A 25,271-nucleotide genomic window follows, 5' to 3' on the forward strand; every position below is an offset into this window, starting at 1 on the left:
TGTGGGTTTGATCCCTGGGGTGGAAAGATCCCCTGGAACAGGGCCTGACCACCCACTCCAGTATTCTTGCCTGGAAAATCCCATGGACACAGGAGCCTGGCGGGGTACAGTCCATGGGGTCACAAAGAATCGGACACAACTGAAGTGACTTACGACATACACACATTTAATTTTCATAACAATCCTCCACAGCAGGTTTTCTTATACCAGTTTTTACAGATGGAGAAATAAATCCCCAAGAGAGCCCAAGGCCACACCGTTTGCAAAGTTGCAATGCAGACCCTGGGTTCTCTGGGCTCCAGAGCCCATCTCCTTCCACTCCATGGTGGGCAGTGGGATGGGACAGCCAGCCCCGCCATAACAACAGGAGGCAACGTTAAACACATGGGGCAGTCCAAGCCCAGGGCTGCAGGAATACCAGGGAGAAGAGGTCAGTTTTAAATGCGGAGATCCTTGCGTTTCCGATTTATGTTTTGCCTTCAGTGTTGTTATTTGCTCTGCCTTGAAATTTGGCAAAATTTCTACAACACATGTTAACAAAACAGTCTCAATCATCTTGACCAACTTTTTGTGTCGTACATGAGTTATTTTTCTAGTTGCCTAGGATTTCTGAAACAAGAGAAGCAGTGTTATCTGTGATGTGGCGATATTGGTACAAGAGAATTGAACCTGTGTCCACGGACCCGGGATGTTTCCTAGTTGTGACACTTAGCTGTGTGCCCTTGGTTTTGGCACAGCAAGTCATTTGGCCTCTGAGCCTAGGTTTCATCACTATAAAATAAGAACGATGTCACCTACTTCAAAAGTTCAGAGAAAACTGCAATTAAATACTGTTCATGAAAGCACATAACCAAAGAACCAAGCCTGAGAGATTCCTAGTAGTGACACTAAGGTTAATGTCATAGCCCAGGTTTTTATTCCAACTTCTCGTGAGTTCCTGGGCAAGTTACTCAGTCTCTCTGCGATTCTGTCTTATACAGAATAATAGTGATCCCTCTGAAGAAAGAGAAATGATTTGATTAGCACATTAGACAATTGTTTTCTTATCCTTTTGAAAATGTTCAAGTCTTTGGACAACTGCTATCGGTTCAATACTGCACACATATGCAGGTATATTTTGGTTCTGCAAAAAAAAAAAAAAACTTTATTTTTCAATAACTTTCCAAAGGAATGAGCGCACTCACGCCTTGAGGTAAATAGTGGGTCTTCCCATTAGGTCTTTCCCCACCCCATCAATGTTTTCTTGTTTTTTAACTGTCCTGTCTCTTTATTTTTTATTAAAGAATAGTTTACATACCATAAAATTCGCCCATTGTGAGGATACAGTTTATTTTTATTACATTTAAGCACTTGTGCAGCCATCACCACAATGCAGTTTTACAAATTTCTCATCACCTCAGTTTGACTTTGCAATCAGCCTTGCTCGGTCTTATTCCATCCCCCTTCCCAGCAAGCACCAGTCTACTTTGTGCCTCTTTCTTTTTGCCTTTTTTGGAAACTTCGTAGAACATGGAATCATGCAATATGTAGTCTTCCACGTCTGGCTTCTTTCCCTGAACATCGTGTTATTGAGGGTCATCTGTGTTGTTGTGTGTATCAGAGGTTTGTTTCTTTTCATTAAAAGCAGTAACTTTGCAGTATTCTCTTTTGTGAATGTTCCGCATTTTGTTTATCTGTTTAGCTGAGAGTCATTTGGATTATTTCCAGTTTGGGATTGTTATGAAGAACACTGCTGTGAACTTTTGCACATAAGAATTTGTGTGGACCTAAGTTACCATTTCTTTTAGTTGGAAACCTAGGGGTGGAAGTTCTGGATCACTTGGTAGATTTACGTTCAGCTGTTTGAGAAACTGCCAAAGAGGTTTCCAGAGTAGCTGCACCGCTTTTCATTCTCACCTGCCATTGATGAGGATTCCCCTTTTTTCATGTTCTCCTAACTTATGCTATGGAAAAGTCTTTCTCATGATAGCCATTGCTTTGTAGTTGGCTCATTGCATTGTAGTATTTCATTGAAGCTTTAATTTTATTAGCTTGACTGATGATGTTTAAAATATTTTCATGTGTCATACTCATATATCTTCTTTGGTGAAGTGTTGTTTAAATCTTTTGCCCACTTTTTAACTGAGTTGCGCAGCCTCTTATTATTGCACTCTAGTAGTTCTTTATATATTCTGGATGCTGTTCCTTTTTTAGAAATATGATTTGCAGAAATTTTTTCCAGTCTGTGGCAGGTCTTTCCATTTTCTTGATGTCTTTTGAAGAGAAAAAGTTTTAATCTTGACATCTGATCTATAATTATGCTTTCATATAACATCTAAGAAATCTTTGCCTGACCTGCAGTCACAAAGATTTTATATTTTTTTCTAGTAGTTTTATAGTTTTAGCTTTTATATGTAGGTCTGTAATCTACTAGACATTAATTTTTGTGTATGGTGTAAGGTAGGGATCTGATGGGACATATATATTCAGTTGTCTCATCAGTATTTATTAAAAGAAAACATCCCTTCTCTATCTATGATACTTTATTGGAAATCGGTTGACCATAAATGTGTGGGTTTATTTTGGAATTGTCTCTCCCATTACATTGACTTTTATGTCTATCTCAGTGCTGATACCGTGCCATTTTGATTACTTATAGCTTTATAAGTTTTGAAATCAGGTAGTTTAAGTCCTCTACCATTATCCTATTCTTTTTCCAACATTGTTAACTCTCTAAGGTCCTTTGCATTGCCATGTACATTTTAGGATCAGCTTCCCAATGTACAAATAATCTGGCTGGGATTTTGGTAGCGATTACACTGATCCTGTTGATCAATTTAAAGAGGCTGGTTAGGTCTTACAGGAATATACACATCTAAAGATAGCATTTGTCTTGTACTGTTAAACTGCAAAGACTACTTAGAAATTTTTGTACTGAGTTCCTTAGAAGGAGATAGTTCAGTTCAGTTCATTCACTTGGTTGTGTCCAACTCTTTGAGATCCCATAGACCACAGTATACCAGGCTTCTCTGTCCATCCAGCTCCCAGAGCTTACTCAAACACATATCCATCGAATCAGTGACGCCAGCCAACCATGTCATCCTTGGTCGTCCACTTCTCCTCCTGCCTTCAATCTTACCCAGCATCAAGGTCTTTTCCAATGAGTCAGTTCTTGGCATCAGGTGGCCAAAGTATTGGAGATTTAGCTTCAGTATCAGTCCTTCCAATGAATATTCAGGACTGATTTCCTTTAGGACTGACTGGTTTGATCTTCTTGAAGGAGATAAGCTCCTTGAAGGAGATATCTAGAAGGAGATAAAGACAGCAGCAATCACTTGCAAAAGGCCGGTATGCGTTTCCACTGGAATATTGCAGCCCTTTTTATCCTTTTATATTCTGAGCTGGTCAAAGGGAACCAGAGCATTGGAGTGCACTTGTGGATATCTCTTCACACCATTTTGCGATCTTTTCTGGGGAACCCTCCCCCTGATATTTGGAGCAGGGGCCGCTGTTGGGGTTGTGGTTGGTGAGGGAGTGGGGCAGCAAGATGCTAGTCCCTGCGCAGCCTGGCTTTACAGACTTATGGAGAGCCCTCTGGGCTTCGTGCAAGCTGCCTGGGCAGACTGATTTATTCATCTTTGCCCAGGATCCAAACTTTGGGCCAAGGCACACCCTCATTATCCTGCCCAATCAGAATGCTGAATCAGGAAAAACAGCCTTCCGGAACAGGTGAGTGGTAACTTCGAGATCAAGCTAGTCCGGTTGCATTGGAAACCTCTCCCACTTGAAGGGAAAAAGCAGCAAATGCAAAGAAGGCTAAGTCAGCCCCACCTTGCCTTTCGTCAGGAGCAACGCCAGGAACTAGTGTGGTTCTGCCTCTCTCCCCGCCCATACAGCTGCCAGGGAAGCAACATCCTTGTTGCCACCTTTGGCTTTCTCATCTACCGTGAGGTTTCCCCAGTTCATGATGATCTGCATAAACTTATGTCAGCGCTTACAAAATAAAAGAAGCTGATCTCTGTGCCCCACCCTAGGGCCATTGAACCCATTTTTAAAAGTCTCTTGGGTGTTGCTTATGTGCAGTAAAGTTAGAAAACCCCTGATCTAGGCCAACACACTGACCTCCAAACGTTTGTGTGTCCTTAAATCTGAAAGCGTCATCAACCAGAGCCATGTTTGCAACAGTCTCAGGGGCTTCCCAAGTGGCGCTGGGGATAAAGAACCTGCCTGCCACTGCAGGAGCTGTAAGAGACACAGGTTTGATCCCTGGGTCAGGAAGATCCCCTGGAGGAGGAAATGGCAACTCACTCCAGGATTCTTGCCTGGAGAATCCCATGGACAGAGGAGCCCGGTGGGCTACAGTCCATAGGGTCACAAAGAGTCAGGCAAAACTGAAGTGACTTAGCATGCAGGGACAGAAAAGCAATTTGTTTCTTTTTTGGGGTATTTTGAACACCATCTCTGAATCAAGTTAGATCTTTTTTAAAAAGGTCTACCACCCTAGACCTTGATAGTTTAACTTCCCCTGTGAAAATGACTTCATTCAGTGGCCTTTAGTCTACACCCTCCATTTTTCTCAAGGCTTTATAGAAGAAAAACTGCTTGGATGTTTCCAGCCATCAGTGAAATCAGTGTGGAAGTTGCTTAGCTGCTCCAGACCTGAGGTTCCCCCTGTGAGTATCCCTTTGGGGCTTTTTGGAGGCAGTTTATGCAAGAGGAGGCCTGGAGTCAGGCAGTCAGGACTCACAGCCCAGCTCTGCTTTGTGGAAGCACTGGGAGCTTTGGAGAAATTGTTTGCTCTGAGTTTTCATTTCTCTGAGCGTTTCATTGTTTGAAGAACATGGTTGTAAAAGAACACGTCCCTCACAGGGCTGTGTGAGACCTGTCACTCAGAGCCCTGGGAACCACGCCCGAAACAGAGCAAGCCCTATGGAACCGCAGCCCATGGTTGAGGTTCACAGCCTGTGGCTAATTTAGAATCAGGAAACCTTGCCTCTCTAGTGGCAATTGTATGTGGCCATTTTTTTACCCAGTGAGACCAAAGTGGCCCATTTTCTCTTTTGTCCTCATCTACTGAGAAACTCGCATCCCAGCGGAACAAGTTGGCCTGAGAGTGAAACCTTTTGATTTTTCTTTTCCTCTGAGGCTTTTGTTTCATTGTTTTCAGATCATAGCCTTCTCCGATAAGCATCCGGAAGTCCTTTGGGGAAGGAGGTGTGGTCTGAGCTATAAATGGCTGAAGGCTGACTTCAGGGACCCTGTTCCATATCTCCTGAGCTGTATTAGGAGTAAAGTACTACAAGAGAAATGGTGGGGGGTAAAGGAGGAGAGAGAAACTGAAAAGGACAGTTAGCTATCCCAGAGCTAAGAGAATTATCTGTCAAGGATGGGGTCTGTAATCGCAGTTCTCTTTTCTGCCCACAGTGGTCTGTTATCCCAGCACAGGGCTTAGGGTACCAGAACTCCTGGCTTTTAGAACTATGGGGTCTTTGGTTCATTTCCAATCTCTGCCATCAAGAAGGTCCGTTCTCTACCCAAATTGCTTTTTCTGTCAACACTGCCATGTAAGCTTGGAGAGGGGTAGGATTTTACACAGAATCATAGAATCTTACAGCGGGGTGGGACTTGAAATTGTCTAGTCCAGGGTCGCACAGAGTCGGATACGACTGAAGGGGCTTAGCAGCAGCAGCAGCCCTTCACTTTCTACAAAGCGAGGGCCAGGGCCTTGGAGACGGTAAATAGTGACATAATGGAGGTCTCGTGAATAAGAAATACAGAAATGATATCCCAGTCTCCTGATTCGGAATCTTGTAGCCCTTTTCCTGCACCCAGTGTCCACAAGGAGCTCAGAGTTCCTTTCTCCTCTTCCAGATAGTAAGTTTCACAAATTTGGTGCCTTGCACCAAATTCTGCCTTGTAGCAGATGGTGTTTCCCCAGATGGAATTCTTGCCTGTATGATAAAGTTTATACTTCAATTTAGAGATCAACTAAACAGAAATAATAACCGCAGAAGCGTGACTTAATCAGCGCTATTAAAGGCAAGCAGTTTCTAGCACTTTGTGTATGCAGGTGCTTTTATAAAACTCAACTAGAGTTAAGTGCCAGTCCGAATGTAGACTTTTTAATGTATGCATTTTGAATGTGTGACAATAAATAAGGTTGTAGTTTTTTTAAGTAGCAAGGTACAAAGATGGATGAAAAGTCACCATTTGCCACAGGACTGTAGGAAGTCCCAAAGACACATCTGGTCTGTCAGGCTGGGGCAGAGCTGGAGTTGCAGGATGTGAGTCTGGGGTCAGGTACTTGGTAAGCATCATTTATGAAGTCACCTGTCACAGCAAAGCCGACACTGCTTGAAAAGTTTGCAATCAACAGCCTCCTCTCCACTTGAATTGTGGGCTCCTCTTCATTCTTCCATGGGCGCTGTTTAGTCTCATTTTGCTCATTATCTGAAATACTTTTCCTTCTTCTAAAAATGACTCTAATTTAAATGCTTTGGATTCAGCTACATCCGTTTTTTTTGTTTGGTTTTTTTTTGGTTACTTTGCATATAACCCTGTCTGTGTTCAGCTCTGGTACTTTTCCTGGCCCTGCACACAGGGCTTGTCTGAGAACTGTCATGTAAGAAGAAGTGAAACACATGCGGGGTTGGGGGGCTCCCTTATCTCAAGCCCTCAACCCTGTGCCCTCCCCCCACCACCCCCAGGCCTGCACTGTGGCACAGACAGACTTTTGAACAGCTGTGCAACTGCCCTTCGATTCTGGCTCTCTGTATTTCCTGACATGTCGAGCATCTGGGGGTGAAGCAAGTACACAGGTCAAGACCGATGCCCCTGGAGTTACACTGGCAGTGTTTCTTAGCAGTGCTTTTACTAAGGATTTGCAGAGCGGAGCCCTGCCACAGGGGCCCTGCCCGAACCTCCCACCCATCTTGTGTGACAGTTCATGTAATAGCTACTCACCTGTGCCTGTCCTTGGGCAAGGGTGGCATCCAGAAAGCCTTTTATCAGCATCCCAGACCACACTAGCAAGCCTTCTTTATGTGGATGGTCCTAGAACCACCTCTGTTCAGAAGCTCATTACGTCGTTTTCCTATTATTGGTTTATGCAGTGCATCACAGCATCGTCAGTCATTCGATCGTTCACCCTGGCATCCCTGGGAGGTGGATACAGCCGTGAGGTACCATATGGCGATTAGCTATGATCCTGGTTAGGGACTCGCGCTCCAGAGTCAGATCACCTGGGTTCGCACCCTGGCCCTACCACTTTCTAGTTGTGTGACCGGGGACAAGTTAACTAAACCTCCCCAAGCCTCAGCTTCCTTATCTGGAGAGTGGGGAGTAATAACCTCAGTAGGTTCTTGTGAAACGAATGCCTGAATGTTTATGAAGTATGGAGAACAGCGACTGACACCGAGTCATCACAATAAAAATGTTCGCTTTTACTGTCCCTGTCGCTATCAACTCCATCATCTCTGCAGCAGATTTTCCAAGAGTCTGTGGTTTGCCCAAGATCACGTAACGACTCCAAGAGACAATGGACTTTTTTCTTCTTCGTTTTTATTTCCTTATTACACAGTAACATAAAAACGAATTCTTGTAAAAGATCAAAGCAATACAGAAACACATAAAGGAAGTTGTTAGGGTCCCACCTCTACTCTTTCCTCTTTCTCCACAAGGAACCACAGAAAACTAATTGGCGTGCATTCGCCCCACCTTCTCTCTGGGCAGGACACACACATAGAAAATCAATATATATATAAAATGTGTGTGTGTGTCTTCTTAGGCTTAAACAATAGTAACTGTGCCTGACTTATAGGACTGGTGGTCAGTGTTGGCGAGAGTGGGGCATGCCAGGAAATATACTAGTCCTCTCTCATCGGCTTCATGAGATAAATGCTATTATTCTACCCATTTTACAGGTGTGGAAGTGAAGGTTAGAGAGATTGCCGCCTTCATAGGACCACATAGTGCTGAAACTGCATTTCAATCCAGTCAGGCTTACCCAGTATCTCTACACTTTTGACCACAGCTGTATGGGGCCATATCATAGGTATTGTGTTTCTGTTTGAGTTTTTTCTCTTCTTAGTTTGAACTCTTCCCATGTAAGTATATGTAGGTTTACTTCATCCTTTTAATGGCTATATATGAGTCAATATTTTGTTTCACCGCTTTCTTATCTAGGCTTCTGTTTCCTTGTTCTTTGCCGTTATAAATAATCCCACACCACATATCCTTAATACTTCTGGACACAGGTGTGAGAATTTCTGTAGAGTGGCTTTTACACGTGGAATTGTTCATCAGGGAGTAGTGTGCACACTTTAAATTTAAATAAGTGTTGCTTTCCAAAAGGAATTTTGCTCACTGACAGTATGTGAGAAGCCCTGTTTCACACTAGGTCTTTTTTTAATCGAATTATTTATTTATTTTTGGCTCCATTGGGGTTTTGTTGCTACGCGCAGACTTTCTCTAGTTGGAGCAAGTGTGGGCTGCTCCCTAGTGGGGGTGCACAGGCTTTTCATCGCGGCGGCTTCCCTCGCTGCAGAGCGCAGTCTCTAGAGCGCATGGGCTTAGTTGCCCCATAGCATGTGCAGTCTTCTCAGACCAGGGATTGAACCCGTGTCCCCTGCATTGGCAGGTAGATTTGTAACCACTGGACCACCAGTGAAGTCCCTCACCTTAGTCTTCTTTTTATCTTTGCCAATTTGTTGAAGAAAAATACTCTTTTTCTAAGTAGTATTTCCATGATTCCTGATGGGGTGAGCTAATTCTTTATTTTCAGGGTAATCTATATTTCCTCCAGAAATTGCCTTTTGCCTATATTGCCATTTAGTTTTCATTGTAGATGCTTGTTGTATATTTTGGATAATAATCTTTAACATTTTTCTGCATTTTTGTCCTCCGTGTAAACTTGTAAAATTTGCCTGTCAGTTTACATAAAAGAAACTCCTGTTCATATTTTGATTGAGAATTTGTTGCATTCAGAGGCTCATTTTACATAATTTGGCAACTTCACGGTATTTATTTTTTCCTGCCATAAATACCATATGTCTCTATTTAAGTCTTTCATGCCCATCAGTTAAATTCAACTGTTTTCCTTGTGTAGATCTTGCACTGAAATATTTATTTACAAATGGGGACCTGTTTTCTCATCACCTAGACTTAATTTGTATTGTTAATGAATAGAAAAACTATTGGTTTTTACATATGTGTTAAGTTTTTATCTAGCTACTCGACTGAACTCTTTTATTAGTGACCTTTGTACTTATTTCTTGTTCTTGATCTATCACATTGGCTAGGAAAAACAGTAAAGAAAAACACTGGTGAAAGTGTACATCTCTGCCTGCTTCCTATCTTTAATGAGAATGTCTCTAACATTGCAGCACTAAGTATGATGGGTCCATTTTATCAGCGTGCAGAAATTTCTATTGCTAGCTTACTGAGGGGTGTGCCTTTCACTGCAGACTATACCAGACTCCTGTCAAGGGGTCTTAGTTGTCTCCTCTACATTTTCCTTGAGAATTCAGAGATTGTCCTCACTGCCTGGGACCTCCCAGCATTAATCTCCCAGCTGACTCAACAGCGTTTAGCACTGAGTAATATTTGCCCTCTTCTTCCCTTCACTCACATGGGACCCTGGCTGGCCCAAGGCAAAGAGCCACTTTGTGTTAACATATCCTATACCCTTCCCCCCGCCACCCCAGATAAATAAATAATGCTGTATGGATAAGAACAAAATTCCACTTCTGGAATTTTCTGGCAGGCACCACTGAAAAGAATTCATTCCTGGCTTCTAGTTTTAAATAACTTCCACTTTTTTTCCCCACTGGGTTATCTTGAGTAGCTGACCACCATTTCACACTCCAGTGGCCAAGTGGTCTCATAGTTCGTACAGGAGGGTGTGAGAAAGGAATCACCACCTGACCTGACTTCCTGTGGGGATTTCATGCAGGCACCGGGTGAAGCCACTTCTAACTCTAGGCTCTCAGCGCTGCCTTGCGCACAGTTAATGCAAAAGAAGTGTTTTCACGGTTGACTGATGACAGGATTTAATTGCAGAGTACATTTGATAATTTTTAGGTGGTGAGATTTTCTGCTAAACTATGAGTGAAAGGATTTCATTTTGTCAGGCGTGTATTTGGAGCATGACTCTAATGTGACTTGGCACCTGTCTAGAGAATTGTCCCTGTGTCCAGTGACATTTCGCTTTGGGGAAGTCAACACCTGCTATGATGGCATCTGTCTCATTTAAGAAAGTGACAAGTCCATGAATAATGCAGAGCTGCCTCAATAAAATGCCTTTTTCAGAAAACAATTAAAATGAGACATTGGCAGAAGATTCTTATAAGCGGCAGAGAGGCAAGTTAGGGCTCTTTCCGAAATTAAAAAGCAGTGGGTGATACCTTTTACTATGGTTTTCTCATCTTGATGTAAGCTGGGCAGATTATATTATTTGCACACTGTTTAGCTAGAAAAGGACCTGCTAAATAGGATCCTTTCTTTCTATTGCTTTAATACAAACCAGCATTGGCCTCCAACATCAATTTGGATGTTAATGTTTTTGAGGTGAACTTTTTGGGGAGATGGAGCAGACTCATGTCAGGCACGTGGTGTGTAATTGGCAGCTATCCAGGACAGCCTAAGCCAAGAGACCGCTGGGTGCCAGAAACCCCAAGAGGCAAGGCAGCCCCACGTGGCAGACACGGGCACTGATCATTGAGCCCCTCGTGGGGCCGATGCCATCGGCTTCAGCTTCTAGGGCTATTGGTACGAGAAGTGTGGTCAGTCAGGCAATTATCTTTCCCACCTTTAGCTTTTTTCTCTTTTCCTCGAATTGCCATGTGCAGAGAAGAGGCGGGGACAGTACCCAGCAATAGACTGAACATTTCCCACCTCTTCTCTTGCAGGCGGGTGACAAGCATTACCACCCGAGCTGTGCACGATGCAGCAAGTGCACCCAGATGTTCACAGAAGGAGAGGAAATGTATCTTCAAGGTAAGGTGGTCTGGAGAGTGCAATAACCTCTCCCCCACTCCGCGGGGAGAGAAAACCGGGCTATGCTTGTTTGTTTTTAAGAGAAGGAGGCATTTCATTAGCTGCAAGGCTACCCAGATCCCAAATGAATGTAGCCAAATGTGACCTCATCAGTTAGTATTAATCAGCCAACCAATTGACATGCTGGCGGTGAGCCCCTGAGGCTGTTAACAAACGAGTGGATTGCTTATGGATGAATGGATTGAACTTGATGCCATGGAGATAAAGCAAGAGGAAAGATCAGCTAGGCCTCCTCCCACCCAACCCCCAGGAATATGCTTGGGAAACAAAAGATCAAAAGAGGAAATGAATGTCTAGAAATGTTATATACTGGATGGTTATAATGCTTGGTTTTTTCTCACTTTACTATCCTGGGAGAAGGATTTAGGGGGGCCTCCCAGTATGCTCTTATCCAGGCTTTTAGGAAGAAGAAAATCTCATATTTGGTGAATTACATCACAGATGTACTTCATCCCATGAAGATGAGATCGCTGTCATAGTGAACGAGAGAAGGCCAGAGAGAGAGAGTAAACACGCCCAAAGTTCCTGATGGAGAAATTGAGAAGTTTCTGATGCCAAGGAAGTGCTCATTACCAGAGGGCCATTCAATTTTTTTTTAATGAAAATAATTTTGAGAAATTTTCCTATGATTAGCTTTTATCTCCTCTAAAATTCTGAAGCTTTTCAGAGAGTTTTGGGGAAGGATTCTCCTCTAGTCAAACAGTACCATCTGTGCAAGCATTTTACTATTTTTAGCAGGAAAGAGTCGTTAAATAGACAAGGGCTGATCAGTAAAATTAGCAAGAATATAAGAGCTATTGCTTGTTCAGTTTGCTAATTACTGGTTCTCATTGGCCTTTGCATGTCATTTCTTCATCTCTGCACGTAACACTATGTGTAGTTTTAATGAATGGTTTGCTTTGCTCTTGATTTTTGTTTTTATGAAACTAAGAAAAATCTCCAGAAACGATTCTTGAGTATTAGATCAAAGCTTTGGCTGCTCTCCCCTTAAAGAACGCTAGCTGTGTGAGAAATTGACAACCCAGACATCCTTTTTAGCTTTAGAATGATTTCTCTGGAAAAATTACAGTGGAAAATCTCACTGAATTTTAAAGGGCCTGATGAAGGCAAGTGACAAGCCCCAAATCTGTGGTCTCATATGGGCTTTGTATGACACTTTTCCCCCCAGGACAAACTGTGAATCCTTGAGAGCAATAGACAGGTGTCACTTTACATGTTCAGCATGGAGCAGATTTATTCTTTAGTTGGTCTCCAGGCTCTGTTTTAGATCCGAATGTGTCAGTTACAGCACTCACCATCAAAGACCCAAGAGTGGTCATCACCCCAAGAGTGTCTGCTAAGAACTGAGACTCAGGGCTCTGGGCTCACCTCTGTATGTTCACATAGTTCTGCAAGCTGAGTGAAGAGGGTGATTTCAGGCTGTGCACAAGTACAGCACGTTCATACGATAGATAAACAACCCTGGTAATTTGGGCTATGTGCCGAATTTGAGCATCGTAAATCTCTCCTGGGGTTGGGCTTTGGTGTTCTTGCCTGTGCTCCCGGCACATCCTTGAACAGTGAGCAGTTTCATCTTCCCCAGCATCTCATGTTCTCTCTGGCTTGCATTCCCTGTGTGTCTGACCTCTGGAGGACAGTTCAATGCCTTGTGCACCCCTAGGGTTCTGGGCCAGGATGTCCACTCAGTAGAACCTCGACAGTGCACCCTGCTCCTGCTTCCAGCCCTGCTGCCCACCCTACCTCCCCCCGGCTCTCCACATTAAGAGGATTTTCGTGCTTTGAAGCCAGCCTCAGAGTAAAAGCCAGTGCTGAATGGACTATGTTGTCTGTCTGGCTTTGGTTTGATTTTCTGGCCCTGGGTTAAGCAAGATAGAAATGACTGCTAAATAGGGATTAAAGTATTATTCTGATATAAAATGTATTTACACTGTCATCAATTTAATAGTATTTTTAGCTCAGTGGTGTAAAATAATTCAAGAGTTATTTTAATTTGATAGCTTTTCAGGAGAGAAAGAGTTCAACAGTGAAATGTAAAACATAAAATATTCATTCAGAGACTCATATTAAGTTTATATCATTGACATTGTCCTGCGCAGACAACCTCATGACTCTTTTAACAATTTAAATGTAGCCAGAATAAATTTACAAATTTAGGCAAAAAAACCTGCTTTCAACTTAGTAACTATTTGCTTAAGTCTTTTTAAGTCCCTCTTCAAATTCTTCCACCATTCCCACATTTGAACATATTCTTGCATGAACATAGGACTTACATATAGACCTTAGCCATGAATTACATACATTGTATACCTAGGCAAAAGAAAAAATCGCATAGGCAGGCATTGAAATCTTATAAGAAAAGAGCTTTCTATTGGATATAAGTGTTTTGCTTAGTTCTGTGATATTGGTACCATCTAAGAAAGCACCTTAAATTCCTTTATAGTGAGTCATTGACCCAGGACCAGAAAACAACACTTAAATAATAACTTCACTAGTTTAAAAGTGGAGACCTTTTTAAAGTTAACTAAAAGGTTAAAAGCTAAAGGAAAACTTGTGGATTTGTAATGTAAGTTTCAAACCTTCTGCTAGTTGGATTGATTTCCTGTGTCTATGTAGGTAACTGTATAATTGAAGCAACAAAAAAAAAAATTGGTGAGTTTTGCTTCTGGATATAGATGATCTGGTTTGACTTTATTGCCCTCATCTAAATTGCTTGGTTGTTTGGATGTTATGTAAACATGGCTTATGGCTTACATTTCTGAAATTAAAAGTAGATATTGGGAAGTACACAGACATTACTTTTAAAGAAAAATGAAAATGAAAAATGAAACTTAGTTGCTCAATACAGACTCTTTGTGACCCCATGGACTGTAGCCTGCCAGGCTCCTCTGCCCATGGAATTCTCCAGGTACTGGAGTGGGTAGCCTGACCTTCTCCAGGGGATCTTTCCAACCCAGGGATTGAACCCTGGTCTCCCACATTGCAGGCAGATTCTTTACCATCTGAGCCACCAGGGAAGTCCCCAAAGGATAATGATAGCATTTGAAAAAAAAAAAAAAAAAAAACACTGCCCAGTTGAGAACTAAATGTCTCTTTCATCAAAACACTCTTGTGCCAAATGAGTGGTCTCTGTGGTCTAGGATTATAACTGTTATAGAACAAGCTCAGACTAGATGCAGAAAACTCACCTGGAATTTGAGCTATCATGATTCACTTGGGCATAGGACCTCTCTCAGAAGTTCTGTATAATAGGACTGTGGCTGCTTTCCATTTCCTTCATTCTTAGACGTGCGTTGTCTTTCCAGGTTCTACCGTTTGGCATCCCGACTGTAAGCAATCGACCAAGACTGAGGAAAAGCTGCGGGTAAGGAAGGCTTTGGCACTGTGATGCCAGACGTACTTGCTGTCCATTGTGTCTACGGTCACTGATTCTTGGGACTGCAGTTTGGGTGAAATTGCTTCTTAGGACTTTTTTTCCCCCTTCTATCACAGACCAAGTAGAAAGGCCATTTGGCCAGAAAAAGAGGTTTCCTCCTACCTGCCATTGATGGTGGTTCTTACTTCAAATGCTTGTGTTAGACAAGATAAGCCTTGCTTCATGAATCAGGTTCTTAGGAAAGCATTCAAGGGGAAAAGTCAAGTTCTGGGTCCAACATCTGGTGATCCCCACACCAGAATTTTTCTGTACTTCATCCATCACATCACTCAATCCAAACTCTGCAGCCATTGCTCAGCTCTTGCTACATTTGATTGGCCTCTCAAATCCAAGTTCACCAAGTAGCCTCCATCTCCAAAAGCTGATGATATGTTAGATAAAAAACCTTTGGGGAAAATCATGATGAGCTCAGACGAGTCAGTGGGAATAAATGTTCTTGATTGTTTTTGTAATTGAAACCTTAGGTAGCATCAAAATATTTTCAAAACTCTCTGGAACATGGATCACATGGAGGATAGACTCTATCTCTCACCTGTTTTTCCTTTCTTTCCTTTGGTTTTTTAGCATTTCTCTCAATTCTAAAGCCTCCTCTTGATCTTACTCTGTTGTCAGATCACCACCAGGAGACAATATTCTACCTGTTTCAGAAGCAAAGAGCTGTACACAGTTGCAAGGCCATGAACATGATCTGTTTCTTACTCAGATGCCCCCCATTTTTCACTTGGGCTGTGAAGTATTTTTCAGAGCACTAATCAGGCTAGACCCCAGTCCACAGTCCCTCCATTTAACTACCTTAGTGGTCCGCTTTGAAATAGCTGGACTACACCACCTGGTGTTTCAGGGAAAAGAATGGCCCAAATTTATTTTGGAAGCCATGCTATAGATGAGATGGTTAGGTAGCATGACCAACTCAATGGACATGAGTTTGAGCAAGCTGAGGGAGATAGTGAAAGACAGGGAAGCCTGGTATGCTGCAATTCATGGGGTCGCAAAGAGTAGGACACGACTTACCAACTGAACAACAATATTCTAGAATGTGGAATCCTTTCTTCTTGATCTGCTGTTAGCAGGCACAGGGAGCTATATATGTGATCCCCAGCAGTCACATGGCTGCTGCATCAGTGTGGCCTGATCACTAACGTGTCATTTGTGACGGAGTGACTTGGCTTCAGAGAAATGATTATCAGGACCCCCGCCTTTTTTTTTTTTTTTGGCCTGCCACCCCTGGGAATGACAGCTCTTATTTTCCTTTTTCAGTATCTTTTCTTTATTCTCAGTGAAGCTCTTGTCTGCTAGAAGCTCTGCTTTTGTTTTTACAACTGGCATCTGTGAGATCAGATGGAGATATTTTGTCATTTGCATCATTTAGAAACTTGTCCCTTGCCTGTGACCCTGAATAAAAACGGATGTCTTAAAATTCAGTTAATATGAGCAGACTTTAAGTGGAGGGGGGAAAATCACTTTTTCTCAAAATAATGGAGTAAAGACCAGACAAACTGGAGAGGAACTTGTTCACCAATATTAGGATGATTTGCAGAGAAGGCGATGGCACCCCACTCCAGTCCTCTCGCCTGGAAAATCCCATGGACGGAGGAGCCTGGTAGGCTGCGGTCCATGGGGTCGCGAAGAGTTGGACATGACTAAGCGACTTCACTTTCACTTTTCACTTTCATGCATTGGAGAAGGAAATGGCAACCCACTCCAGTGTTGTTGCCTGGAGAATCCCAGGGATGGGGGAGCCTGGTGGGCTGCCCTCTATGGGGTCGCAGAGAGTCAGACACGACTGAAGCGACTTAGCAGGAGCAGCAGGATGATTTGATCCCTGTTTCGACATAGAACTTCCGCCTAAGCGTGTGTACCTAACCCTGTCATCTGTCAGTCAGACAGGTGCACACTGGAAGTTGCCAGACTCTGGGATTTTTGATGACTCATGGATGCTTTGAAGTGGGTTATCGTTATAAAATACTAGTGCCTTAAAGATAGTATTTGTTGTCACTTTAATCATGTCGTTTTACGTCCGAGCCACCAAGAGTCATGCACTTTAGTCATAGGAATGCAGGATTCACTGTATAACTTGTAGATGCTATCCCCAAAGCACCCTAGTAGCTAGTGGTCTGCACTACCTTTACAGTGTTGCCCTCAGTTGTTGAATAATCATTTTTATTTCATCCCTGACGAAGTCTTCTGGGAGACAGAGGAATGCTAACGAGGCCAGACTGAATGGAATGTGTCCTTTCTCTGTAAGGATTGCTTGAGTTTGCAGACTGTGCTACTAAAATGGTTTCCAAAAAATCAAACCCTCTTGATCGCATCTTGATGGAACTCTTTGGATAAGATTATGAAAACAACTAGTGAGATACTTCCACTCATTCTGGCCAAGAGGAGCTGTAGTTTTTTCTCCCTTTAGTGAAACTTTTTTCTCTTAAAGCCAGTGTTTACCACTTGGGAGGTCGGGCCAGCCCCCAGCTCACTCACCAAGTAGTAAGGATGATGTACCTCTAAAGAGATGAGGTTCTGAAGCACCCCAAGTGGGGTGCATGTTGACGCTGATGGGATTTAAAAGAGGCTAGATTTTGAAGGCGCAACTCTTGTACTCTCTTAAGGGTGTGTCTATGGAGGACAGCCTTGAGCCAGGATTTTCAGGCCTTTTTCCCGGTGTCACATCAGTTCAGTTACCATAGCAAAATGAAAATGTTTTAAGGATCTTTCAACAACCCCACTGAGTAATCCGCATTCTCCAGATTTCAAGAACTTGTGGGGTGTTTGTAATAACAGACTCTCAAGAACATCTGTCAGTGGCTTCACTGGCTTCTAACTCTTCATATGTAAGAATATTTCAGCCAAAATAAATCGAAAGGAATGATGGGGAGGGGGGAAGGTTGGAACATAGGTAAATATACTGTAATGTAAAGACTGGTTAGGGAATTCCTTGGAAGTCCCATTGTTAGGACTTGGCACTTTTACTGCTGAAGGCATGGATTTAATCACAGATCGGAGAACTAAGGTCCCGTAAGCCACGTTGGGTGGTGAAAAAAGAAAGAAAATGAAGACTAGTTACTATGCTTTCAACATGGAACACCCCGACTAAAGTGATTCCGCTTCGTTGTTATTTAGCTGCTCAGTCGTGTCCAACTCTTTGTGACCCCATGCACTGTAGCCCACCAGGCTCCTCTGTCCATGGGATTTTCCAGGCAAGAATACTGGAGTGGGGTGCCATTTCCTCTTCCCAGGGGACCTTCCCGACCCAGTCTCCTGCATTGGCAGGGGCGTTCTGTACCACTGAGCCACTGGGGAAAGCCCGATGTTGCTTATCACTTATCAGATTAGTTTTCCTGAAGGTTTTTTGCTGATAGTGTTTCTGAGTTGAGGCTCTTTCTTTCTTCATTCTTCCCTTTTTCATGTTTCACGACAGCCACCAAACATCCGTCGATCTCCGTCTGATTTCTTTTATCCCAAAAGTCTGATTCGACGCACAGGACGGTCCCCGTGTCTGCAGGTTGGCACCGTGTCTGAGCTGAGGCTCGGGGCCCGCTGTGCTGGGGGCCCCAGGCTTCTGTCGCTTTCCCTCCCCTTGCTGCTTTCCCCACATAACTTCTGGGCTCCCATGGAGGCAGATGCTTTTTCTCACCCCACACAGTGCATCTCACATTCTGATTCCAGCTGTTTCCCGCTCTAGACAATGTTTTCATTTAGAGTGGTGGCTAAAGCATTGTCTTCAGGACAGCGAGCACACTGGAAACCACTGTCTTGGTCCTGTACTCACACATTTGTTCGCTGAACAAATATTTGCCAAGTACCCAGGTACAGTAAGGAAGAAAAGACAGGTACATGATTATTAACAGATATTGAAACATATCACAGCATATGGATCTTAAAGATCAAGGCAGGTCAGGTGAGGGAAAGGAGCTCAAGGGGTGCTTCCTGGGAGAAGTGGTCTTTGAGTTGAGTTTTGGAGGCTGGATGGGATTTGAACACATAGAGATGATGAGAAAGGGGTGGGCCTGACGAAAAGAGCAACAGAAGTGTGGAGCTGGGGAAATGCAGTACTTGGGGAAGGAGAAGTTTGGCTCGAGGAAGGAGTGGCGAAGTGGGAACGGGAACAAATAAAGACTAGCTACAGCTTTGCAGAGGCAAGAAACTGACCTACGCTCTTAATGGCTCTCCTTAAGAATCCCTGCCAATCCTTTCCATCCTACAGATGGAAAGACTGAGACCCTCACAGTGAACTAACTTCCCCAGAGTTCTCCCAGTGGTAAGTGGAAGAGCTAAGATTGGAGCTCGGGTCTCTCTGAGCCGGTAATTCCTGTTCTTTCCAATGTCCTACAAGGGGAGAGTGAGAGAGAGACCTGGGAAGACGCAAAGTGGAGAGCCTGAAATACTGGCCAAGTCTGATGGTTCCCAAGGAAGAGACAGGGTGTAAGAGCGGCACCAGCTTTCCAGAGCATCCTCTGGAACCTGGGAGAGTCTTCAGCCAGCTCTCCAGATAAGCAGCGAGGCAGGAAGGAGACTGTGTTCCCTGCACACGCTTGACCTTCTTTCGGGGTTTCTTAGCATCAGTTGAAACTTTGGCCCGTTAAGTTACAAGTGGCTTTCCACGGCCCCAGCTCTGTCCAGATGAAACCCATTGTGTAGCTCTGTTGACACTCAGGGTTGCAACACAGCTCTTTAGTCTGGGCCCGATGCCTGTGCCTATTCTCTGTGTCTGCCAGAACTGCACGATGGCCCAGGAGAGTGTGGGCTTGGCTCCTTTAATTAAAGCTGTACCTGCTTTCTTTAAATGATTTGAAAGATAGTTAGAAGTACAGAGTTTCAGAGGGGAAAGAAACCCTTTAGACATCAACCCCTGAAAGGTGTCGCAGGTCAAAAGGAGCAACACTTAAATGTAGATTCCAGGCCCTGAGTGATTGGCCCATGAAGCTGGGTTACATTCAACTTATATTTGTCATATAATCTTCATCTATCATAAACCTTTGGCTCCAATAGCAGAGTTTCACATACAGTTAACGTATAGGGTCATGAATCCAGAGGAACAGCCAGAAATTATTCCCATTGCAAGTGAGTTCTTAGAATTAGTACCTACTTGGCAAGAAATTGCTTTTTTCAATAGCTTTTGGTTTTTCCCCTGAAAGTATGCTTTATAACTCAAATAGTGTTTTATTTTATTGGACTGAGGCTATTGCCAAGTGATTCACTTTCATGACTTTAAGAAAAATACCATCAACTGTGAAATTTTTAGGTCTTCTCCAGACCCTTAAATTTAAGAGATGTGTGGTATCTTGAGAACTGGTTGGCTGGAGAAGAGAGAGAAAAAAGAAGAAAAGAGAGAAAGAGGTCTATATTGGAAAACCTTCTCTCTTCCTACCCTGTTGTTAAGCATGGATATCTAATTCCCATTATCGAACCTTAAATATCAGTAAAGTTAACTGTAACCCTGTCACAGAAAGGTCACTTGGGACCTGGCTGAGAAAATGGGCCATTTGACAAGCTCTTGCTTCACCCATTGGCCATCATGGCTTATCAAAACCCTTGACAAGCCTGAAAATGCCAAAGCAATTCTCAAGCCACACAGATATTTTGATCTTTTAAATACTATTGACTACACAGCAGTTCATTTCACCAGATAATATCAAGCACCTTTAGTGTTAGATAAACTGTACCCCTTGCAGGGACTTTTAGCACTTCATGCCCTAGAAATAAGCCTGGTTTTATTGTGGAGGAAGGTCATTTTATTTTTTATTTTTTGAAATCGCCTCTTATTTCCTCTTGCTGAATTACAGGTAAAAGAAAATGGTGAGGAAAAAAATTACCAATTTGGCCAAAAAGTTCATCCCAGTTTTTCTGCAAGATGTTATGGAAAAAAACCCAAACAAACTTTTTGGCCAGCCCAATAGAATGACCTAAGAGAAATATATTCTGGTTTCGCTTACTTGGAGGAGTTTTATAAGAAAAGCAAATTTTGTTTACAAGGAAAGGTCAGTAATTCATTATAAACAAACCACACAATATTTCCAGGACCAAGTTTGTAGTAATCTGGAGTGGATCACTTGCTTTCGTTCTAAAAAGGGGCTTCTGTGCTGTGCCTTTGGAGGCTAAAGCATGAATGGCTGCCATCCAAAATGGGCATGAGTTTTTTTTCCTCTTCTAAAACTAACACTCACTGTGTTATAACGTATGCACTTGCAGACCCATAATATACCAAACAAATACTGTGTGTCTATTTCTGCAAAGGAGCTAATTAGAGGCTGTAAGTATATCTAGAATAAGGAAATTATGCTGTTGGTTACTGTATTATTAATGTTGCCACCAGACATACCACTTTATTCCCAGCTTTCTCTCTGTTCAGATATTTTATTCTTTTTGGTGTGTCTTTACAATTTATCAGAATGTATAGGTGTTAAGATTTATCCTGCACAGTGAGGACTCTTGGCCATAGTAAAGGCTAATGGCGGTTACACACCTGGTTCTGGAGAAGATACTGTGCCTTCACTACTCAGGGCACGGGTTTGATCCCAGCAGGGAACTCAGATCCTGCAAGCTGGTGGTGCAGCCGAAACTAAACCAAAAATAAAAGCAAAAACAAAAAAACTGAAAGGATTTCCTCTTTTGACTTAGCAGTGAATACTTAATATGTGTTAAGCTTTTTTAAAGTATTCCTTCTTCTGCAGCTGTTGTCACCTCCTTGTCTGGTGAACTTCGACAAAAACCCAAGGCAGGTACTGTCAGCCTTAGCAGCACTTCGTATAAGGTTTCAGCTACCTTATATGAGTAGTGGTCCCGTAGGCGCTCATACCTCTCTGACCTGGGATCCAGTTGCCTGTAGTTCTCTCCCTTCTTAGAGCATGGCTTAGAACGAATGCAGGCTAGATGAACATAGCTGTTACTCCCCAGCTCCTGCAGGGTGAGGGGAGGTCTGGGGGAAGAGGGCTCTCCAGCTCTCTGCTTCTAAGAAGGGACCAGGTGTGTGGGGCAGCCCACGATTGGAAATAAGCGAAAATGTCATTTCTCTGGTTAATTTCCAGGCAAAGCTCCGGTAAGTGTTTTTAATGGTAAACATTTAAAGATGGATGAGGGCTGGGGAATTTCTCCAGTGTAATTTCATCCTGTGATTGTGCCTTCTGAAGTGTAGAGCAGGTGGGCAAAGTCAAGGGGTAAGGGAAATAGCAAGTGAAATGTAGTTAGAGAGTTTTTTAAAAGTTTTATACAGAAAACAAAAAGATGTGCATTTTTCAAGCATCTACTATTAGCGATCAAATGTCATTTTTTCTCTTTCTTGTTGAACTACTAGTCTGGTGAGACCTCTCTTTGTTGATTTATTTCGTTCCTTTGAGGGAAAATAAAAAGCTTTTTTGAAACTGAAAGTAGGTATGTGAAGGTGTGCTGGAGAAATAAATGTAAATTTAGACACTTTCTTTATGAAAGAGTTTTTCTTGCATAAGCCACATACAACTAGAAGGTTCTTACTGAAGGATCCTTTTCACTTGTTGCCAAAATGAGGATTAAAGGTTAATCTTGTTGGCAAAGTCCTTTGAAAGATCACAGACTGTTTATAATCTTTCTTATATCTACCTTGCTTTTCCCATGCTTTCCTCTACCTCCCCACCCCCAAAAGATGGCATCGAAAGAAAAAACTGAATTTTTCCAACTGTGCTTTCAAGTTGTTTTTTTCTGTAAGGCATGAAGGAAAAAGTGAGAATAAGTAGATTGCATCTGCTCTAACAACTTCATCACAGGTCTATAGGGTTGATTTTTTTCCCCTCTGTAGAACAGAAGTGGGAAGACCTTTGGGGATAAATATTTGGAATTATCTTCATTTATAATATAGGCAACAGGGTAATTGTGTCTATCATAGCTCTCATAGAGAATTCCAGAGACAAAGCCTGTTGACTCATTTGGGTTCCTGATTTAATTCAGTGAATCACTGTTGTGAACTTGGTTATCTGAATGGGATGAAACAGTAATTTAGATGAAATAATTGCATGTAAAGATCATCTCTAGAAATATGGATTATCTGTAACTTTGTTACCACCCAAAGAGGTGACACTAGAATTAAGTTAATGATAAAGAAGAAACTGTCAGTGGGATTTGAAAGAGGGAAAACATGTCAGTAAGCTGTTGCTTTTGAGGTTAAGATGAACCTTAATTTTGAGTGTGTGGATATGATCTGTCATGTCAGAAGACAGCTGTATGCCTTTTGATGTTGAAGACCATCAAACAATTAGCAAGTTGTGTATTAATTAGGAGGGAAACAGCTAGAAGAAAAGGGGAACTTCAGTGATAAACAAGATGCTCATTTAAAATTCAGCATGTTTCTTTTCTTTCTTGTTTTAAATTACTCTCAAATTACATTTGCATTCAGGTCTTAAACCATTTGGGTTTCTTTTGTCATATGATGTAATATTAGGAATTGGCTCTTTTTAAATTAACACTTTAAAACACAGAGAAAATAAAATGCAACCTGTTTAGAAGTCTAGATGTTTAGAATTGAAATGTAAAATTCTAAATATTTAAGATTCAAACTCAAAAATCATGTTTGGGAATGCATGTAAGAATTAAAGATTTTAAAATTTAAAAAAATAATAATAATAAAATTAAAAAAAAAAAAAAACAAAAAAAAACCCAAAAATAATAGTCCCACTTTTAGGAGTAACTTTTTTTTTTATCTTCACAAGAGAGAGACCACTAACCTCTGCTGGTTAAGCAAATACCCCAGTGTGGGGAGCCATTAGGAACTGTGGCGTAAGTGGACCATCCCTGTGTACCATTTAACTTGGAGCACAGTTCACGAGGGAGCAGACCAGGAGTTATCCTGGCAGATCAGACAGGCTTGAGCAAGCTCTCTGCTATTCATCATGGAAGGGTGATAGTAACTAGGGCCTAGACGCCAGCTGGAGAAGTCGTTATCTTCGGAGGGTACAGATTCGTTCCATGGAGTTCTCAAGAAAGGGAAGGACATTTGTCAGCTCTGTGTGGGACCACTGCCCCATCCACTGAGACAGTTAACTTACCTGAGTTCTGATGGGAAGGTCTCCAAGGGTGAGAACTCGAGGGAAGTCTGGTCAGTGGAGCTCACATCCAAAATGACCGTCCAGTCATGAGGCGCAGAACAGAGTGAGTCCTGCCCTTCATTATTTGAGACACTGGCAAAGAACTCCAGTCTCACGACAGCTGTCCAGAAAATGCTGGGTCTTTGTCATGTGCGGGGCAAGGTGCTTGAAGCTTTGTACGTATTGTTTCATTTATCGCTAGGAAAGAGGTGTTGTATGTACCCTTTCCTCCATTCTATACGTAGATAAATTGAAGCGTAAGGAAGTTAAAGGGAAAACAATGAAAGAGTGAGAAGAAGGAAAGGGAAGAAAAGACACTCGTATAATGTCACACAACCAATAGAGCCACTATATGCGTCAAGGTATTAGACTCCAAAGCCAGCCTTTTAACCCCCCTAGATTATGCTATACAGAGCTGTATTTTATCCCATTATTTCATTTTAAACAGGAAAACAAATTAGGACCACTATAAGAAAATAGGCAAGCAAGGGCGTAACTCAACCCATAAGCAAGATTCTGTGGAAGTAAAATTGACAGTAAGGTTAGGAGGTTAGAATGAAGCTAAAACAAACAGTGGCAAAGGCAATGAAAGCCAGCAAGTTCTGAACGTCCAGCACGTTGTACCTGTTTCTGAAATACACTAAGCGGTCTGAAGATACACTGGGCACAGTGATCTCAAAACAGAGCCAGAGCAGCGGTGGGTTTGTTGAACGTTGGCTCGACTTCAAAAACTGACTGTGAAACTCTCAAGTCTTTAGTTTGCAGTCAGAGAAGCCAGGGCAGCTGGATGCAAATCGGAGGTGACTCCAATCTGAAAACAGTGGAACTGGAGAAGAATGTTTGAATGTTAATACCTTTAGCCCAACAATGTTAAAACAGTAAATGAGTAAGATAAATGCTTCACAGAAAGCCTGTGTCACTCACAGCATCCTCAGTCCTGTGAAGAATGGAGAGAGAGAATGAGCTGGGGACAGGCTGGCTCAGCCGAGTCTCTCTCCATCTCTGGAAGGGAGCGCTCAGGGCCCTTTCCTGACTCCTGTGCGCCTTCTTCCCCAGCTGCAGTCCTATCAGGGTGCACAGTACATCAGAGAATGAAACACTTCAGAGCCACCTCCAGGTCCGTTGTTACAGGAAACACACAAAGGGCACCTGACCCACATTTTGGCAGAAATAAGGACGAGGAATGTGGGAGAGACCCCAAAGCTCAGCGAGCACTTTGGCTATTCACACAGCGTCCTCATGGCTTGTTAATGAAAACAAGCCATTGGCATAGCAACACCAGCAACCCCAAACATCTGACTCTCCTGGGGAACACCCTCTCCCACCCCAGCCCAACAGCGAACTATTACAGGCTTCTTAGAAGCTTCTAAGTGGCAGTCAAAACATTTTCAGTTAGCATGCACTCTCTCCTGCTAGTTCATCTCCATATTTTTCTTCTACTTTCACCTCATTTGTCCCAAAGTCACGGTGATGAAAAGTAAATGGCTACACTTGCCCTCCAATGTGGGCAGAAAATTTAGCGCGGGGATTAAGAGCTCAAGCTCTGCCTTTAAAGCATCTGGTTTCAAATCCTGACCCTTGCCCACCTGTGCGACTTTCCCGTCATTTAGAAAAAGGCATAAATGTTAGCAGAATGTTAGCAGATGTTAGCAGAACCTCCTTCCTGGGGTTATTGAGAAGATTAAATGAGAGCATGCCTGGGGAGTGCTCAGCACAGGGCCTGCCACAGAGTAAGTGGGGAAGAAATGTTCAGTACTGCT

The 25,271-nt window shown here is 42.7% G+C and overlaps 1 protein-coding gene across 9 annotated transcripts in view; it reads left to right on the forward strand.

The window, feature by feature from the left end:
• The window catches only part of ABLIM1 (actin binding LIM protein 1), a 334,182-nt gene that overhangs the window by 268,222 nt on the left and 40,689 nt on the right, over positions 1-25,271 (forward strand). For all 9 annotated transcript variants that reach the window (XM_018041203.1, XM_013975228.2, XM_013975225.2 and 6 more), the window contains 2 exons: positions 10,887-10,974; positions 14,337-14,395. In XM_018041203.1, coding sequence (XP_017896692.1) covers positions 10,887-10,974; positions 14,337-14,395 — 147 coding nt within the window. The remainder of the gene's footprint in view (positions 1-10,886; positions 10,975-14,336; positions 14,396-25,271) is intronic.

This window comes from Capra hircus, chromosome 26 (genome assembly GCF_001704415.2).
Source record: "Capra hircus breed San Clemente chromosome 26, ASM170441v1, whole genome shotgun sequence".
Taxonomy (NCBI): Eukaryota; Metazoa; Chordata; class Mammalia; order Artiodactyla; family Bovidae; genus Capra; species Capra hircus.